This window comes from Clupea harengus, chromosome 8, assembly GCF_900700415.2.
Source record: "Clupea harengus chromosome 8, Ch_v2.0.2, whole genome shotgun sequence".
Taxonomy (NCBI): domain Eukaryota; kingdom Metazoa; phylum Chordata; class Actinopteri; order Clupeiformes; family Clupeidae; genus Clupea; species Clupea harengus.
Window position 1 is genome coordinate 29,402,510 of NC_045159.1, and position 20,447 is coordinate 29,422,956.

Consider the following 20,447-nt stretch of genomic DNA (forward strand, 5'->3'; position numbering starts at 1 on the left):
TATGGTGTATTGTGTTAACTAGTGTGGTTGGTTTTTAATATGGTGTATTGTGTTAACTAGTGTGGCTGGTTTTTAATATGGTGTATTGTGTTAACTAGTGTGGCTGGGTTCAACATGGTGTACTGTGTTCATTAGTGTGGCTGGGTTCAACATGGTGTATATTGTGTTAACTAGTGTGGCTGGGTTCAACATGGTGTATTGTGTTAACTAGTGTGGTTGGGTTCAACATGGTGTATTGTGTTAACTAGTGTGGCTGGGTTCAACATGGTGTATTGTGTTAACTAGTGTGGCTGGGTTCAATATGGTGTATTGTGTTAACTAGTGTAGCTGGGTTCAACATGGTGTATTGTGTTAACTAGTTTCAATATGGTGTATTGTGTTAACTAGTGTGGCTGGGTTCAACATGGTGTATTGTGTTAACTAGTGTGGCTGGTTCTTAATATGGTGTATTGTGTTAACTAGTGTGGCTGGGTTCAACATGGTGTATTGTGTTAACTAGTGTGGCTGGTTCTTAATATGGTGTATTGTGTTAACTAGTGTGGCTGGGTTCAACATGGTGTATATTGTGTTAACTAGTGTGGCTGGGTTCAACATGGTGTATTGTGTTAACTAGTGTGGCTGGTTCTTAATATGGTGTATTGTGTTAACTAGTGTGGCTGGGTTCAACATGGTGTATATTGTGTTAACTAGTGTGGCTGGGTTCAACATGGTGTATTGTGTTAACTAGTGTGGCTGGGTTCAATATGGTGTATTGTGTTAACTAGTGTGGCTGGGTTCAACATGGTGTATTGTGTTAACTAGTTTCAATATGGTGTATTGTGTTAACTAGTGTGGCTGGGTTCAACATGGTGTATTGTGTTAACTAGTTTCAATATGATGTATTGTGTTCATTAGTGTGGCTGGGTTCAACATGGTGTATTGTGTTAACTAGTGTGGCTGGTTCTTAATATGGTGTATTGTGTTAACTAGTGTGGCTGGGTTCAACATGGTGTATTGTGTTAACTAGTGTGGCTGGGTTCAACATGGTGTATTGTGTTAACTAGTGTGGCTGGTACTGGTGGCAGCAGGAAGAGGGCAGCACATAGCAGCAAAAGAGGACTTGATCATGAACGGCATTCCCCATGTAGAAGAGTGTATGGAGGTGTAGAAATAGTCATTGTGCCCATTTGAAAATCAACATTAACACAACACTAAGGCCTGTATTTGACATGGTCTTCAACTAAACAATGATACTGATCATCATCTCAGTATCACACTAGTAGTTGTTTTCAGTAGACCAGTCAGTGAGATGCTGTGGGAGGATATTGTAGTATAATACAGTCTGAAATGTGAGGATATTGTAGTATACTGTAAAAGCAGTGTGAAATGTGAGGATATTGTAGTATACTGTAATTCAATTCAATTCAACTTTATTTCGCCATGTATACAGATACTAGGAATTGTTTTTGGTTTTCTCCATGCAGGCTATAGTATCACAAATAGAACAACAAGACAACACAGAACAACAATACAAGGACAGATAGTACCAGACAGTATGAGCAAAATAATAAATAAGAATGGAGGTAGTGCAACAATAATAATGTTAAATAAAGTTAAATAAAGTGCGATAAAGTTCGTGTGTGAGAGCTATTTAGGAGGGCTATTGCTTGGGGGAAAAAACTGTTGAGGTGACGTGATGTTTTGGTCATGATGGCCCTGTATCGCTGTCCAGAGGGGAGACGGTTAAAGAGACTGTTAGCAGGATGTGAGGGGTCTGCCGTGATCTTCATTACTTTCCTGAGGGATCTGGAGCTGTGAAGGTCCTTGATGGAGGGAAGAGGGCAGCCGATGATGCGCTCTGCTGCCCGTACGACTCTGATAAGACCAGTCTGATATGTGAGGATATTGTAGTCTACTGTAAGACCAGTCTGATATGTGAGGATATTGTAGTATACTGTAAGAGCAGTCTGATATGTGAGGATATTGTAGTATGCTGTAAGACCAGTCTGATATGTGAGGATATTGTAGTATACTGTAAGAGCAGTCTGATATGTGAGGATATTGTAGTATACTGTAAGAGCAGTCTGAAATGTGAGGATATTGTAGTCTACTGTAAGAGCAGTCTGATATGTGAGGATATTGTAGTATACTGTAAAAGCAGTCTGATATGTGAGGATATTGTAGTCTACTGTAAAAGCAGTCTGAATGAGGGCCTTCTGACGGGCCTAATGATGGAAGAGAGGAATGGGGCTTTAATCATGTTAAATCAAGCACATGGACTGCAGATGAAGAGAGGCCAGGCTGAGTGTGAGGTCCAGTGGCAGTGCATGCACTAACTAACGTATGGGAGTACATCAAGACACTAAAGTCTGGTTTGAGATTTAAAATAAATACATTTGATTTGTATAAAGTAATTGCCCTTTTCTCATTTTAAACACATTGTTATTTAGCTCCTGATTTAAATACTACTTTCGGTGTCCATACGTAAGTTAAAAGAAGTTGAGAATGACAATTTCATCATCCTTTCTTAAATCTGCTTTTCTTAGTTCCCTAAGAACTAGTTTCTCTGAGTATTAAATGCCTAATCTTGTCATTTAATACTCATGTTTGTCTTTACATTTTGTTGCCCAGTGAAATTGGCAATTCAAATATGATCCTAGACATTTTTCAGGGCATTTGTAAAACATTACAAATGCCCTGAAAAAGGTCTAGGGTTATTCTTGCATGGTTGTTACGGCCCAAAGTGATATGATTAGGTATTCATGTACAAGTGTTCTTTACCCCATTTTCAGTGACCATTACTTTAGTCTCCAAATGATAAACTCTCTTGGCCCAAACTTAATTAATCACGTGTAAACCTTTGAAATGATGTTCCTAAAAACCCATTATTCCTTACAGTAAAGCAGGCAAATTGTCTTTCTTTGCATCACAATCTACTGACATTTGTACATTTCAATTGTAGTCCAACACAGTAAAAACATAAATCTTGCAATTTTGCAAAAGGAATGTTGTTCCATACGTCAAATTGCTTAGAAAAGAAGCATAAGGCAAAGATGCACAAATGGCCAAGGATAAGTACATGAGACGCTTGTAGTTTGAGAAACAGTTGCTTTTCACACAAGATACCAGTGTCATCTGCTGTTTTGAAAGGACAACACCATGTTCCAAGCCCCTGACCGTAGAGACAACAGACACAAAACAAAAAGGAAATGTAAATGGGTCAAACAACCCAGACATTGGACTATGAATGTCTTAAAGACTATTATGGTTGGATGATTCTAAGTTTGATGTGATGTGAAGTCCAAATCACAATATATCTTTCAAGTGTCTTTGCTAAATTAAGCATATGTAGCTACATAACACGTTGTTGTTTTTTTCTTTTCTTTTTCTATACTTGATTGTGTCAGTTAATATCATTGATACATTCCTGTTATTTAAACATCTTTACACAATTTTCGATCATTTAAACCTTTTGTTATCCTTCACCCATACCAAAAACACAGTGCATATGTTCACAACAAAGTAAGTACCAGTATAGATGTTACTGAATATAGTGTGTATCTCCATACATCTTCACATATACATACATATTTATACATTCATGTATAAACATACACATCATTTCAAAGTCTTTATAATGTCATTATAGAGGTAGGCCTGCTACCGCTACTAGAGTTTTCTAATACAGTTTCACATATATTTACCCAAATCATCGTGTATGATCAGCATATTCTCCCCACATTCCCTGGAACTGGAATTGTTCTGTGTATATGGATATGGCTGATGATGTAAGCATATTCCTGCCAATAGGTTGATCTTATGTAGAGTTAAATATCTTTAAAACTCTGTGTCCCCTGATTATCAGGTGCAGTTGTTTTCAATTTCTTGTTATAATATTCATTGAGGTCTTCAAGCCACGGAGTTGAAATACGGTTCTAATATAGACGTCCATGTGAACATGTACATTTCAACAGCCAGTGTAATTGACATTGACTCAATACTGACATTTCACCCTTTGTGTTTTGGGCATTTTATCTCTTGTATCCTTTTAGACCTTCACCACAGCTCAAATTGCAACATATTTGTAATGTTTTTTTTTGCTGTATTAAAAACATGTAGATACTTAATACAATGCATACCAATATTTAATGTCAGTCGAAAGAATTCCTACTACAATGGTACATTGAAATCTGAAACAAACTCAATTTCATTATCTTTGTCGTTGTTGAAGACTTGAAATCTGCACTCAGATTCAGACTCCAGAGGTGGAAGTTGGCTTCAGTAGGAAATGTTATCCCTTCTGAGGATGTCACCGTACCGAATTACATTTACATTTAGTCATTTAGCAGACGCTTTTATCCAAAGCGACTTACAAGGATGTATACACATTTTTACATTTTACACTGATGGCACAACTGCACATCAGTGTCTTGCTCAAGGACGCTGCGACAGGGAATCGAACTAGCAACCTTCTGATTACTAAACGACTTCTCTACCTCCTGAACCACTGTCGCCCGCCAGTGTGCTATAGCACACTTTGCACCGTACAAGAGGGAATATGCGAGACTACCTTCATTCAAATTGTTATATTTTTTGTTAGGTGCTGAAATTTGTGTTCATATGTACAGGTGTGACATGATAGAAATTTGGAGAAAAACTGAGGGAGTCGTGGGATACACAAAATGATGATATTTGATCAGGAGCTCATTCAAAAAGCAGCAACATAATTGTACCCACTTTTATTTCAAAAGCTAGTGCCTTATTTGTTTAGTAGACATTAGGGATGGGCATAATTCATCGACGATCGATTAATTGATCATTAAGAATTTCCTCGATGAAATTATTTTTTCATCGATTAAAACATGTTCTCCTGCGTAGTGTGCGTGTAATTTATTTATTGTAGGGCTGTCAAAGTTAACGCGTTATTCTATGAGATTATTGTGGCGGAGATTAATGCAATCAAATATTTGAACGCAGTTAACGCAACTTTGTTTACTTCCGGTGCGCATTGACCCATGGCACGAAACCGCCCCTTGTCTGCAGTCAGTTAGATAGAAGAGACCGAGACGGTAGTTGAAGATGGAGAGAGCTGAGGGATTGTTGGGCGGAAAGTTTCTGTTTAAGAGGCAAAATGACAGAACAATCGACAAAACTAAAGTTGTATGTAGCATTTGTCAAGCTGAATGTAGCTATCACAGAAGCAGCTCGTGTTTAAGTAATCACCTTAATGCAAAGCACCCGACAGAAAGCAGTCCCAGGTTAGATGGTCGCCAACCCACACTCCACGACTTCTCTAGGAAATTAACTAGACCAGTCCGTGAAAAGGTTACCAACGCTGTAGCAGTTTAGGTTGCCGGTGACTGTCGGCCCATCAACATAGTTGAAGACGGTGGGCTGACTGAGGTGATTCGAATTGCTTCAGGGGACAATTCTTACGATTTACCGTCGAGGGGCACCATTGTGTCTCGCATACATTCCTTGGCTGATGGCGAGAGAGCACGAAAAAAATACAATTAAACAACAGTGTCTAAAATACACTCGTGATTACTCGTTAATTTATAAGATTTAGTCTTTAGAAGAAAACAAACTTTTAATCACGATGAATCTAGATTAATGAATTTCAAAATGTGAGATTAATTAGTTAGAGAGAAAAAAAAAACGAAGGTCAGTTGTGTTTATGAGCACCGGCTTCTAGCTGTCGGCTCCGCTGCTTAAGAGTACAGCAGCGCATATTTTCAAGTGAAACCATTGAACGGATCCCGTTTAACTACCACAAGAGTTGTCCATCTTGTAAGTTTAACTGCCACAAGAGTTGTTCATCTGGTAATAAAGATCTCAATGAGGAAACACGCTGTGTTTTTTCTATTTTCACTGCATTTTAATATAGCCTATAAATAGTGAATTTTAATATAAAAATATTAATGATTAATCGAAAATCGATCGTTAATTCTCCCGACGATCGATTAAGACAATTTAATCGAATGCCCATCCCTAGTAGACATATATATCCAAAGTGACATGACCTTTCATTGCCACAGCCTTGCTGTATTATACTATAGAATGTTCTTCTACCATAGATCCCACCATAACTGAAGCTGTTCCTGAAGTGTCTCCTCTTGTGCACAGGGCCCCTCCAGCATGAAGGGTGTTTCTGACGTGTCTTCTCCTCTGCACAGGGCCGCCGGCATGAAGGGTGTGTCTGACGTGTCTTCTCCTCTGCACAGGGCCGCCAGCATGAAGGGTGGAGGCCGGGGGAAGGAGCCGCCTGTGGAGGGGGAGGTGAGTGGGAAACGGCCCAAGCGCAAGTGTCTACAGTGGCATCCTCTTCTCTCCAAGAAAGCCTTGGAGTTCTCTGAGGAGGAAGAGGAGGAGGATGAGGAAGAGTTGGATAAAGTAAGCATATTGGATGTAGCGTGTGTATTTATGTGGCGTGTTTTGAACTTAGGTCATGTAATATAGTTGCTTTCCATCTCTACAGATCCTCTTTTGCGTTAGTCTAGAGCCATTTTACAATCATGAATCAGTAATTTGCATTTCGTTGTGGTGAATTTATCTTCATGATATAACTTGCACATGGTGTGGGGGTAATATATATAAAAATAGGCTGAAACTTCATCTACTACAGATAACATCACCGTTCAGCCCAAGATTACAAAGGATTATGATTAGTGCTGTACTTTTAAATAATTTGATTGTTTATTCCCGAATGCTTTGAGAGCTGTTTGAGGTCATGTTTGACTCCCTGGTTAGCAAATACCAAACCATGAGTTCTGACAGAGTTCTGCATAGGATGTCGGCAAGATTATACCAGATGGTTATACCTGACCAGATTTCTTCCCATATCCAAAAGACGAATGCAAGTGATCATTTTGTTAACTAGTGGTGGAATGTTGGAAGCTTATTTGGATTACACAAAGCGAACCCACATTCTCAAAAACTATGGGGACGAACTACTGTTGATCACACCATCTGTCTCATTTAAATGAGGTATGGGGCATATGAAGCCTTCTCTTTCAAGAAGGAACGCTTTTCCTTAGATAACTGCACAGATAATTGAATTATTAACAAAATGTCCTCTTAAAATCAGTAATAAATCCGATGTGTGTGTGGTTGCTTGTGCGCCCCCAGGGGACTGTGCTGTGCGTCCAGACTGAAGGGAAGGAGGCGGCGTGTGGGGCCGTGGAGGAGGGGGAGGAGGACACGTCGGAGCAGCGCGCCCGCCGGCCCATGAATGCGTTCTTACTCTTCTGCAAGCGCCACCGCTCCCTGGTGCGCCAGGAGCACCCCCGACTGGACAACCGCGGGGCCACCAAGATCCTGGCTGACTGGTGGGCGGTACTGGAGCCCAAGGAGAAGCAGAAATACACAGATATGGCAAAAGAGGTTGGTGGGCCGCCCTCCTGGCAGACGGTCTTGAAATGCAAATTAGGTTCATTCTTAACCTCTGCCAATTCATGGATCTCCTAAGCTGTTTGGGTATTTTTTTCCACCAGACTGTCTGATTTTTGTATTGCTGGGATTGCTGGCACTTTTAGTACATTAATCATGAGTGCATGCAAGTATACTAAGTATACTTGAATTAAGTATACTTCAGTGTACTTTTTTCATCTGGGGCTATTTTATTAGGGTGCACTATTATTATTCTTTCAGAACACTCCTATTTGTTTTGAAAATCAACTGAAATTGAACATGATAGTAGCACATACAAATCCACTAAACTTTAACCTACATTTGAAGCATTCAAAGCACACTACTTTGTTTTGCACTAATAAAATACTTGTTCATATGTTTGGGCTAGTATACTTTATATGAATACACTAAACATCATTTTAAGTATTCGTGCTAATTAGTGTACTTGTAATTAGTACATTTGCAATACATATTTAATACACTTGTATTTAGCAATGTACTTGTTTTTTGCAATTATTATTTTACATTGTAAGACTATAGAAAGAGACAGAGAGTAATGTCTTGTGGTTTCAGATGCAATGCATAACAAAATAATCAAAAATATTGTATTTTCTATACATCAAATCAGTTTCCAAACAATAGTAATTGTGTCAATTTGAAGTCAGAAATGTATGCCCCTGATAGAGGGCTTTATGTTTGGAGCCTTTTCAGGCTAAATAATTGAAATATAATATAATATAATGGAAATGAAATATGGAAAATAAATTGGCTCACATCCCAAACAAACTTAGTTCAAAATTACTGACTTTGGCTTTATTTAATGTCTTGGCAGAGGGCGTGTCAGTGCCACGTCGAACAACCTGTTCCTCTCTTGTCTTTGTTCTAGTACAAGGATGCCTTTATGAAGGCAAACCCTGGCTACAAATGGTGTCCAACTACCAACAAGCCTGTCAAGAGTTCCTCTCAGGCAGTTGGCAATGCCCGCAAAAAAGTCTGGTCTTTTCCCACCAACCCCACGAAGGACCCTCCTGTTACCAAAAAAGTGCCCAAGACTGACAACAAGCCACAGCTTAACTTCGCCATGGCAGGTGTGTTTTTGAATTTACCTTCATGTTGTGCTTTCCTAAACACTGTGGTGAATGTCATCTCTTACTTCTCTCCTTAACTCTGTGGTGAATGTCATCTCTTACTTCTCTCCTAAACTCTGTGGTGAATGTCATCTCTTACTTCTCTCCTTAACTCTGTGGTGAATGTCATCTCTTACTTCTCTCCTTAACTCTGTGGTGAATGTCATCTCTTACTTGTCTCCTAAACTCTGTGGTGAATGTGATCTCTTACTTCTCTTACTTGTCTCCTAAACTCTGTGGTGAATGTCATCTCTTACTTCTCTCCTTAACTCTGTGGTGAATGTGATCTCTTACTTCTCTCCTAAACTCTGTGGTGAATGTGATCTCTTACTTCTCTCCTAAACACTGCGGTGAATGTCTTCTCTTACTTCTCTCCTAAACTCTGTGGTGAATGTGATCTCTTACTTCTCTCCTAAACTCTGTGGTTGAATGTGATCTCTTACTTGTCTCCTAAACTCTGTGGTGAATGTCTTCTCTTACTTCTCTCACTTTAATTCCACAGATCCTACCAAAATGGGAGGGCTCAGTCTGCTGCTGTTGGCTGGCGAGCATGCCCTGACTGCCAGAGAGGTATGATTTAACATCATCTTATTTGAACCATAACTCTTAACACTGAACACACATCAACAGCCTGTGTTGCTTTTATTCTTTGGTGCTGAAATGAGATGAGATAGTGTGCTTACTTCCTCGTGCTCAAACATGTGTCGATGTTTTTCTGATTCAGACTTAAACAGTAAAACACTGCCTGATAGTGTTCACCTCTCCCCCCTCCTGTGTATATGGAGTGGTTGGGTCTACACTGGGTTTAGTGTTTACACTTAGAAAGTTAGCACACACTTCTGTCTAGAGTGACTTCCAGTTCAGGTTAACTGTTGCACTGATGGAACTGTATTGTTACTTTTATATTTTTGATTTTAATTTTTTATGCTTACATTATCCTCACGTCCTCTGCTAAGTTGGTTACAAGATTTATAATGAGTATCTGCGTGCAAATCTGTTTCGATGATTTTTGACAGTTTTGAAGTCCAAATGTAGACAGCTGTCTTCCTTGACTCTGTAGCATGAGCATACGTCTATATTGTGAGCTTGAGATTAGCATACAACTCATCGTGTAATTCTGTCTGCAGTGAAAGTGTGTAGGCCTGCCTTTCAAAGGAAAGAGTTCTGTCTCATGGCCAGTCTTTAAAGCTGAGTTGTAGATTGCACTGATTAACCGGCAGCCTATCTCACCTCACCCTGTCCAAGTCATTGCACAACCGCCAAGCTTTCCTGCTGCACCTTCTCTCTTGTTGTTGCCACAATCACATGTGAAAAGAAATGTTTAAATGTTTCATATTAACGGTTATTTACATTAACAGTTAAAATATGGTATAATAGTGAGTTGACACGTATACATATATTGATATATAGATTAAAACATCCAAATTGTACTGAAACGGTGGTAATACAAAAAAGAGAAGAGACTTTAATGTTTGGCTTTTTGTATTTTTTATTTTATTTGTGCAGCTGTCATCTAATACTTCCCCCGCTGTTGTCACAAATGCTACTAAACACCATGGAAAATCGGCCCTCTTTCAGCTCGCTGAGGTAAGATCACAGATAATCTGGTATCTGTGTTGTCTGATATAGGTATGTTTCAATCCGCGTAGTTGATGCTACAACAGCCACCACTTCCTCCTCAGTGTGTGTGTGCGTCACTCACGTCTTTTTGGGAGAAATGGTCTTTTGCTGATTGGGGAAAAAAAGGAAACGGAACATTTAATCAACTTTGTGTTCTTCTTAGATTTCCTCCAATACTCATCGGCCTCCTGCGGAATGTAAACAGGAGGAGGAGGAGAGCACTCTGGGAAGCCTCGCTGAGGTGAGGAGGACTGCAGAGCAAATTTGAATTCTTTAGTTAATGCTAAACTGTTCAAAATGTCATCCCACACTGTATGTTTGCTTAACGTAAAGGCCAAGGCTCCAGCTCCAGCTGTGATTGTAGTGAGTACAGTGGTCAGCGCTCCAGCTGTGATTAGTAGTACAGTGGTCAGTGGTCAGGGCTCCAGCTGTGATTGTGATTGTGGTGAGTACAGTGGTCAGTGGTCAGCGCTCCAGCTGTGATTGTGATTGTGGTGAGTACAGTGGTCAGTGCTCCAGCTGTGATTAGTAGTACAGTGGTCAGGGCTCCAGCTGTGATTAGTAGTACAGTGGTCAGTGGCTCCAGCTGTGATTGTAGTGAGTACAGTGGTCAGTGGTCAGCGCTCCAGTTGTGATTGTGGTGAGTACAGTGGTCAGTGCTCCAGCTGTGATTGTAGTGAGTACAGTGGTCAGTGGTCAGAGCTCCAGCTGTGGTGAGTAGTACAGTGGTCAGTGGTCAGTGGCTCCAGCTGTGATTGTAGTGAGTACAGTGGTCAGTGGTCAGCGCTCCAGCTGTGATTGTGATTGTGGTGAGTACAGTGGTCAGTGCTCCAGCTGTGATTGTAGTGAGTACAGTGGTCAGTGCTCCAGCTGTGATTGTAGTGAGTACAGTGGTCAGTGGTCAGAGCTCCAGCTGTGGTGAGTAGTACAGTGGTCAGCGCTCCAGCTGTGATTGTGGTTAGTACAGTGGTCAGTGCTCAGCGCTCCAGCTGTGATTGTGGTTAGTACAGTGGTCAGTGGTCAGGGCTCCAGCTGTGATTGTGGTTAGTACAGTGGTCAGCGCTCCAGCTGTGATTGTGATTGTGGTGAGTACAGTGGTCAGTGCTCCAGCTGTGATTAGTAGTACAGTGGTCAGCGCTCCAGCTGTGATTGTAGTGAGTACAGTGGTCAGGGCTCCAGCTGTGATTGTAGTGAGTACAGTGGTCAGTGGTCAGCGCTCCAGCTGTGATTGTGGTTAGTACAGTGGTCAGTGGTCAGGGCTCCAGCTGTGATTGTGGTTAGTACAGTGGTCAGTGGTCAGCGCTCCAGCTCCAGCTCCAGCTGTGATTGTGGTTAGTACAGTGGTCAGTGGTCAGAGCTCCAGCTGTGGTGAGTAGTACAGTGGTCAGTGCTCCAGCTGTGATTGTAGTGAGTACAGTGGTCAGTGGTCAGCGCTCCAGCTGTGATTAGTAGTACAGTGGTCAGTGGTCAGCGCTCCAGCTGTGATTGTGGTTAGTACAGTGGTCAGTGGTCAGGGCTCCAGCTGTGATTGTGGTTAGTACAGTGGTCAGTGGTCAGGGCTCCAGCTCCAGCTGTGATTGTGGTTAGTACAGTGGTCAGTGGTCAGCGCTCCAGCTGTGATTGTGATTGTGGTTAGTACAGTGGTCAGCGCTCCAGCTCCAGCTGTGATTGTGATTGTGGTGAGTACAGTGGTCAGTGCTCCAGCTGTGATTAGTAGTACAGTGGTCAGCGCTCCAGCTGTGATTGTATTGAGTACAGTGGTCAGGGCTCCAGCTGTGATTGTAGTGAGTACAGTGGTCAGTGGTCAGGGCTCCAGCTGTGATTAGTAGTACAGTGGTCAGCGCTCCAGCTCCAGCTGTGATTGTGATTGTAGTGAGTACAGTGGTCAGTGGTCAGCGCTCCAGCTGTGATTAGTAGTACAGTGGTCAGCGCTCCAGCTGTGATTGTGGTTAGTACAGTGGTCAGTGGTCAGGGCTCCAGCTCCAGCTGTGATTAGTAGTACAGTGGTCAGTGGTCAGGGCTCCAGCTGTGATTGTAGTGAGTACAGTGGTCAGGGCTCCAGCTGTGATTAGTAGTACAGTGGTCAGTGGTCAGTGCTCCAGCTGTGATTGTGGTTAGTACAGTGGTCAGGGCTCCAGCTGTGATTGTGGTTAGTACAGTGGTCAGTGGTCAGTGGCTCCAGCTGTGATTAGTAGTACAGTGGTCAGGCCTGCTGGCTAGCTCTGTGCTCCATCTTTTCCCTGTTGATCATCAGTAGAATAAGAGGGGATGATCACTGGGCAATGTGCTGCATGCTACAATAGTGGTGAATTGAACCTGCCACCAGCTCCCAAAGGCCAACGCCTACCAATAGGTCTTAGACCAAAACCTACCAAACCCTACCAAAGGCTAAATAAATTGCAAATGCATATTTCACCTTTCTCACTCGTTTTGATGATGGTGTTTCAGTGATAACGCTATGCCTGTTTGGTCAATAACACACATTCAACCCGTTTTTACTGTTTTTGGTGTCTCTAGTTCCACTAAGTGGAATTCTGTAACACAGTGGAATCACTTATTTCCCTGTTTGACACCTGAATCTCTCTTTCCTCTCTTTCTCTTCTAGTCCTCTGGAAATTCAGTGCCTGGTCCAGCAGTCTCGCCCAAAAACCATGGTCACGCCGCGTCCCCTTTATTTCAACTCGCCGAGGTACCTACTCACGACCTACGACCTTCTCACACTCTGAAGTGCAGCAAAGAATGTTGGACCTCTTGAACCATTATTATTCTTGGCCAAACAGGAGAAAGAATGAATCAATAATTTGATCATTTTATGACCTAAGTCATTTGATAACTACCCATAGGGTCTCAGGGGCTCTTAAGGATGATGCCATGTAGCTTCTCATAAGTGAGGGATATGTCTTCTCATAAGTGAGGGATATGTCTGCAAGGTGACTCTCTGCCATGTTAAGCAGCATAGTTAAGAGGATGGGCTAATTGATATGTTTTCTGTCGATCAGATTTCCTCCAGTACTTCCAAGCCCTCAGTTTCTGATGGAAAGCAGTGTGGTCAGTCAGCTCTCTTCCAGCTTGCTGAGGTATTCTTAAACCTGTTCTTACCACCAAAACACTCTCTTATTCTCCCCAAGATAACTGAAGGCATCTACCTCCACGATATTGATTTTTATTTGGATATAACAAGTTCATTGGGACAAACCATTGTTGCAGACAGAAATCAGTTCATAGTTTTTAATGTTACAGATATAACTAGCAGCTTTTTGGTGTAATATTTCCACATTCAGGCCATGGTAACAGTTTAAATGGCGCAATGAAATGTATGAGCCATGTACCTGTGTTCAGCTCCCATATGTGACTGGGTGTGTGTGTGTGTGTGTGTGCAGATGTGTTCAGCTCCCATATGTGACTGGGTGTGTGTGTGTGTGTGTGCAGATGTGTTCAGCTCCCATATGTGACTGGGTGTGTGTGTGTGTGTGTGCAGATGTGTTCAGCTCCCATATGTGACTGTGTGTGTGTGTGTGTGTGTGTGTGTGTGCAGATGTGTTCAGCTCCCATATGTGACTGTGTGTGTGTGTGTGTGCAGATGTGTTCAGCTCCCATATGTGACTGTGTGTGTGTGTGTGTGTGTGTGTGTGTGTGTGTGTGTGTGTGCAGATGTGTTCAGCTCCCATATGTGACTGTGTGTGTGTGTGTGTGTGTGTGCAGATGTGTTCAGCTCCCATATGTGACTGGGTGTGTGTGTGTGTGTGTGCAGATGTGTTCAGCTCCCATATGTGACTGGGTTTGTGTGTGTGTCTGCAGATGTGTTCAGCTCCTATATGTGACTGTGTGTGTGTGTGTGTGTGTGTGTGTGTGCAGATGTGTTCAGCTCCCATATGTGACTGGGTGTGTGTGTGTGTGTGTGTGCAGATGTGTTCAGCTCCCATATGTGACTGGGTGTGTGTGTGTGTGTGTGCGTGCAGATGTGTTCATCTCCCATATGTGTGTGTGTGTGTGTGTGTGCAGATGTGTTCAGCTCCCATATGTGACTGGGTGTGTGTGTGTGTGTGTGTGCAGATCTGTTCAGCTCCCATATGTGACTGTGTGTGTGTGTGTGTGTGTGTGCAGATGTGTTCAGCTCCCATATGTGACTGTGTGTGTGTGTGTGTGCATATGTGTTCAGCTCCCATATGTGACTGTGTGTGTGTGTGTGTGTGTGTGTGTGTGTGTGTGTGTGTGCAGATGTGTTCAGCTCCCATATGTGACTGTGTGTGTGTGTGTGTGCAGATGTGTTCAGCTCCCATATGTGACTGGGTGTGTGTGTGTGTGTGTGTGCAGATGTGTTCAGCTCCCATATGTGACTGGGTGTGTGTGTGTGTGTGTGCAGATGTGTTCAGCTCCCATATGTGACTGTGTGTGTGTGTGTGTGTGCAGATGTGTTCAGCTCCCATATGTGACTGGGTGTGTGTGTGTGTGTGTGCAGATGTGTTCAGCTCCCATATGTGACTGTGTGTGTGTGTGTGTGCAGATGTGTTCAGCTCCCATATGTGACTGGGTGTGTGTGTGTGTGTGTGCAGATGTGTTCAGCTCCCATATGTGACTGGGTTTGTGTGTGTGTCTGCAGATGTGTTCAGCTCCTATATGTGACTGTGTGTGTGTGTGTGTGTGTGTGTGCAGATGTGTTCAGCTCCCATATGTGACTGGGTGTGTGTGTGTGTGTGTGTGTGTGTGCGTGCAGATGTGTTCATCTCCCATATGTGTGTGTGTGTGTGTGTGTGTGTGTGTGTGCAGATGTGTTCAGCTCCCATATGTGACTGGGTGTGTGTGTGTGTGTGTGTGCAGATGTGTTCAGCTCCCATATGTGACTGGGTGTGTGTGTGTGTGTGTGCAGATGTGTTCAGCTCCCATATGTGACTGGGTGTGTGTGTGTGTGCGTGCAGATGTGTTCATCTCCCATATGTGACTGTGTGTGTGTGTGTGTGTGTGTGTGTGTGTGTGCAGATGTGTTCATCTCCCATATGTGACTGGGTTTGTGTGTGCAGATGTGTTCATCTCCCATATGTGACTGGGTTTGTGTGTGTGTGTGTGTGTGTGTGTGTGCAGATGTGTTCATCTCCCATATGTGACTGGGTGTGTGTGTGCAGATGTGTTCATCTCCCATATGTGACTGAGTTTGTGTGTGTGTCTGCAGATGTGTTTGGCCTCTGAGGCGGAGAAGAGAGGGGCCTTGTGTCCCCAGCCTGCAGGTGACTCTGCTCCCGTTCTCCCCGAGGACAGTTCCACACACATGGATCCCATGGATCAAAGAGACTCCCCCGACCTGCCTCCATCAGCACCTTCCTCCTCCTCCTCCTCCTCCTCCTCCTCTACGTCTCCTTCCTCCTCGGCCTCCTCCACCCCTACCGACAAAACACCGCCACTCCTCAGCCAGCCCAAGAATGTGAAAAAGAAAAAGAAGGACTGCAAAGAATCTCTCAAGGCCGACAAGACTCAAGGTTCGGTGAAGAAAGCCTCGAAGAAGCGCCAGTCCTCGGAGTCTGACTTGGACAGTGTCATTGAAGCCGTGGCCAAAGGGACCTGGGGCGCGGGGGAGACGCCCAGGAAGAAGGCCCGCGTCCCCGTCAGTGACAAGAGCCCTTCCCCCGAGCCACAGCACTCGCCAAAAAAGAAGACGAAGCCTAAAGTGAAGAAACCACTCAAAGCAAAAGAAGAGGCGTTGGAGGAGGAGGAGGAGGAGGAAGAGGAGGAGGAGGTGGTGGTGCAAAAAGAAGAAGAGGAAGAGGAGGATGGCGGCAAGCCACAAGATCTGCCTGTGGTGAAGGAGGAGAGTGCAATATCCCCCAAGAGGGACGGTGTTGAGGCACCCTGCGAGAAGACGGACTCCCTCGTGGGGAGGGAGGACATGGAGCCCCACAGCCCTCTGGAGGCCCTGGTCAAGTGTGAGGAGAGAGACGCCGCCGACATCAAGACACCGGAGAGCTGTGGCTCCAGGAAGTCTGAGCGCAGCTGCAAGGGGGCCCTGTACAAGACGCTGGTGTCGGAGGGGATGCTAACGTCACTGAGAGCCAACGTGGATAGAGGTGATTGTCATTTTCACCATACAGTACCAGTCAAAAGTTTGGACACACCTTTAATTTTTTTGAGAAGTGTTTTCACTACTTTTATTATTTTCTACAATGTAGATTAATACTGAAGACATTTTAACTATGAAAGAACACATATGGAATGATGTACTAAACAAAAAAAAGTGTTATCTACCATGTAGAAAATAATAAAAGTAAAGAAAACACTTCTCAAAAAAAATGAGAAGGTGTGTCCAAACTTTTGACTGGTACTGTATATCAGTATCACTATCTGCTACAGGTTTAGTCCACACAGTAAGTGTGACAAGTATGTGTGCTTAAATTTACCATTTCCAAGAAATTACGAGTATATTTTTGGGGTGGTTTACCAGGAAAAAGAGGCTCTATCCGAGGGAGTGTGTCGGATCAGGAGGGGGCGTGGACCGACGAGGCCTGGACCTTTGCTCAGACTAGTGCGAGCAACCCCAAGAAGCTGAAGAAGTCTAAATCTAAAGATGAGACCGCGCCAGGGTGAGCAGTGTCTCCTCAACATGTTTGATTGCATGCTGGCTTCAAGAGGTTTTCTTTTCTCTAGAACCGTTGTGTTGAAGCATATATTTACATCTACATATATCAGTATGTACAGACATTTAGAATTATTTTTTGTCCGTTTAGCTCCACATTTGTTAATAGTCATGTATTTAATCTTTTTACATTTTACAATAGTCATCATTTTGACCCTCTTATCTCCCGCAGTCTAGGAAAACTAGAAGAGGAGTTTGAGAAGAAGTTCAACAGCTTGCCACAGTATAGCCCTTTGACATTTGACAAAAAGAACACCTCTGTCGCCAAGAAGAAGAAACCATGTTCCACCATTCTCGCTGATCAAGTCAAGCCTACTAAGGGTGAGCCGAAAGTGTTTGTGGGGCTTTTTACTGACCTCAGTTCCTCCATCCTCTCCTCCACCCACTTCCTGTTCACATTGTGCCTCAACGTACACGCTGCAGCTCTCTGACACGACGGCCACTTCACCTTACCAGGCCGTGTTCCCTTATTCTGTTTTGTTTTTACCATGCAACTTACCAGGCCTGTTCCCTTTCTGTCTTCTGTTTTTAATATTAGGTTCATCTGCATCTCAGAAAAAAACCTTATTCCACAAGATCGTTAGCAAATACAAGCACAAAAAGGAGAAGCCCAATACCTTGGATAAAGGTGAACTAGTTCTGCCATGTCCTGTCCTGTCATGTTGTGTTGTGTTGTCATGCCTTTTATTTTACTTCTGGAGTTAATATGCATGGCTTTTGAAGGAGGTAACAGTTCATTTATATAGCACTTTTCATACAAAGAGTGCAGCTCAAAGTGCTTTATATAAAGACAAATGTAAATAGTAATAAATGGACCACACAAGGATAAACAAGGCAATGCATCTGTGCCCCATGTAAAACCGTCGTCTAAAGTAGGGCAGTCAGAAGTGGTTGCAAAGGCTTTGCTTATTTGAGCATTTCCTGTTTTGAACTGAAAGAGGTCGTCATGGTACATGTAGGTCAACATAGGTTGTAGACTTGAAATAGGACAATTACTGGAAAATGACTGTAGTAGACTCTGAGAATCACATCCTTGGTAGTACTATTCGTGCAGTATGTCACAATGAAAATGCCATTTTAACTCCTAAACGACGTCCACAACGAGGAGATCCCATTCCATTCTTATTCTTGTCTACCTAAACTACAAATGTTAGAAGGTTGGTATGCATGGATTGTCAACATTGTAGTTGTTGTAATGGCACCGAATGGTCCTAAAAAGGCATGTTTCTCCCCCTCCCTCCTGTTGGCAGCCATAGCCGTGTGCCAGTCCCCTGTGCCCGAGGCCGTGCAGAAGGACACGCCGTGTGGCCAGGTGGCGCTGGAAGCCCAGCGGGCAGCCGACATGCTGGTGGGCAGTCAGAAGAGGAAGGCGAGGAAGAGTAAGATCACCCACCTGGTGCGCACCGCCGACGGCAGGCTGTCCCCAGCAGAGGGTGAGTGCTGCCCGTGAGCTTCCTTCTCCATACCATATTCACATGTATTCATGCTAACATTTGTATCCAAAGTCACAGGACACGTGTGAAGTGTACATTTGTATCCAAAGTCACAGGACACGTATGAAGTGTATATTTGTATCCAAAGTCACAGGACACGTATGAAGTGTACATTTGTATCCAAAGTCACAGGACACGTATGAAGTGTATATTTGTATCCAAAGTCACAGGACACGTATGAAGTGTATATTTGTATATCCAAAGTCACAGGACACGTATGAAGTGTATATTTGTATCCAAAGTCACAGGACACGTATGAAGTGTATATTTGTATCCAAAGTCACAGGACACGTATGAAGTGTATATTTGTATCCAAAGTCACAGGACACGTATGAAGTGTATATTTGTATATCCAAAGTCACAGGACACGTATGAAGTGTATATTTGTATCTGGAACAAACCAATGACCTTGGTGTTGTTAACACCTTGCGTGTATACTTGAGCCATAAGACCATTGCGTTGACTCAATGCCAGTAGGAGTTACTGCAGACATGGGTCGAGCCATGCACACAATGACTTGATACAGTCCACAGTCTAGTCCATGTCTGTGCTCCAGGGATGAAGCATTAGTGATGTAGGGGAAAATAAATGGCAGGGAATTTTCAATGACAAACCTTTAGTACCACCTATACATATGTGAACTGGACAATCAATCATTACTTATTCAGTGATTTAAAGCTCTGCTGCCAAAAGCTTGACCCTTTTTCAAATATCCCAAAAATATCCAAAATATCCAAAACTACATCAACATCAGTGGAAAGTCTCATTTTTGTTAGCTGTTCTGGTCAACTTGATTGGATGTTGGGTTTAAAAATGAATGCACATTTTGTGTGCCTGTATTTCACTGTGTGGGAGTGTGTTCAAATCACACATGCTCGTCGGCATTGGCTTCAGCCCTTCTAGTCTTGATCATGACCGCTTCGTGTATCAGGGCGAGCACGTATGATGTGTATGGAAATCCACTAAACTAAAGAAAACATATATTTAACATTTATTACACGTTATTTTGGTATTACATTCACAAAATTCAATATGCAATGGGCCTCTCTGTTTGTAACGCAGAAGACAAAGCCAAGGAGTTGTCCCAGGACAAGGATGAAAAGCCATGTACTGAAGAGTCTTTATGCAATGAAGAGGGCTGCTACGCTGCAGTAGACAGGAGGGATGCACCTGAAGGCCTGCCCGCCTTCTTCAGCCTGGCCGCCCTCGCTGAAGTAGCAGCCATGGAGAACGTGCACAGGTACGCTGTTTACTTCTTGACTTCAGCACATTACCTGGTTCTATATCTCTCTCTCTCTCTCTCTCTCTCTCTCTCTCTCTCTTTCTCTCTCTCTCTCTCTCTCTCTCTCTCTCTGTTTTGGGGGTTGCAACACTGTTTGTGTTTTGCTAGTGGACTGCTCCTCAAGTTGACGAGTTGACCTCCATAAGGGTGAACTCCGACCGGTTCTGTGGGTAGTTTATCAGGGTGAATTATGACTCATAAGTATGATGAACTGTTACACAGGCGTTTAGAGAAGGTTTGTTGTGTGATGATTACAAACCTTTTCCAGCACGGCTTCCTCTGCAGTGTCTGACTACTAGGGGTGGGAATCTCTTGGCACCTCACGATTCGATTCGATTCCGATTCAGAGGTCAACGATTCAATTCTAAACCGATTCTCGATTCTAAACCGATTATCGATTATCAATTCTAAACCGATAAAACGATTATTGATGCATCTCGATTTTTAAAACATTTGAGTTTGCTACTCAGAGTCTCAAATCACTTCCTACTTTGTGTTTGATAATTAAAGAAAATCAACAGATCTATTTTTTTATTAGAGAAAAAGTGTGTCCTTGTCACAATTATGACTTTCTATGAACAATGCAATAATCGATGCAGCTTGCATTTCAACACAAAATGAATGTGTAAAAAAAAAAAAAAAAAAAAAAAAAAATTTATTTTATAAAAAAATCGATTATGAACTTTTCTGAATCGAAACAGAATCGTTCTAGAGAGAATCGAGAGAAATCGAAAAATCGATTTTTCACCCACCCCTACTGACTACCATGTTCAGGTGGATGGCCTAATGACACTGGCTTGCCCTAATTAGTTGTCTCATGCGGTGTCTTCTTTCCAGGTTAAGCTGAGATAGTGATTAACTAAACCTCAAAACCTCCTACATAGCTTCTTCATGGGGTCTTCCTACAGTTTGGG

At 42.9% G+C, this 20,447-nt stretch overlaps 1 protein-coding gene across 8 annotated transcripts in view; it reads left to right on the forward strand.

Annotated features, from left to right (window-relative positions):
- Positions 1-20,447, forward strand: part of LOC105902080 (BBX high mobility group box domain containing) — a 36,460-nt gene that overhangs the window by 14,141 nt on the left and 1,872 nt on the right. For 5 of the 8 annotated variants that reach the window (XM_031572654.2, XM_031572652.2, XM_031572656.2 and 2 more), the window contains 14 exons: positions 6,204-6,372; positions 7,108-7,362; positions 8,276-8,477; positions 9,019-9,086; positions 10,023-10,103; positions 10,300-10,377; positions 12,742-12,825; positions 13,136-13,213; positions 15,304-16,192; positions 16,567-16,705; positions 16,931-17,079; positions 17,297-17,386; positions 18,009-18,191; positions 19,314-19,491. In XM_031572654.2, coding sequence (XP_031428514.1) covers positions 6,214-6,372; positions 7,108-7,362; positions 8,276-8,477; positions 9,019-9,086; positions 10,023-10,103; positions 10,300-10,377; positions 12,742-12,825; positions 13,136-13,213; positions 15,304-16,192; positions 16,567-16,705; positions 16,931-17,079; positions 17,297-17,386; positions 18,009-18,191; positions 19,314-19,491 — 2,633 coding nt within the window. In that variant the 5' untranslated portion in view covers positions 6,204-6,213. Of the gene's footprint in view, positions 1-5,937; positions 6,173-6,203; positions 6,373-7,107; positions 7,363-8,275; positions 8,478-9,018; positions 9,087-10,022; positions 10,104-10,299; positions 10,378-12,741; positions 12,826-13,135; positions 13,214-15,303; positions 16,193-16,566; positions 16,706-16,930; positions 17,080-17,296; positions 17,387-18,008; positions 18,192-19,313; positions 19,492-20,447 lie in introns of those variants that run through there. The other 3 variants (XM_031572657.1, XM_031572660.2, XM_031572659.2) reach the window with 3 other exon arrangements.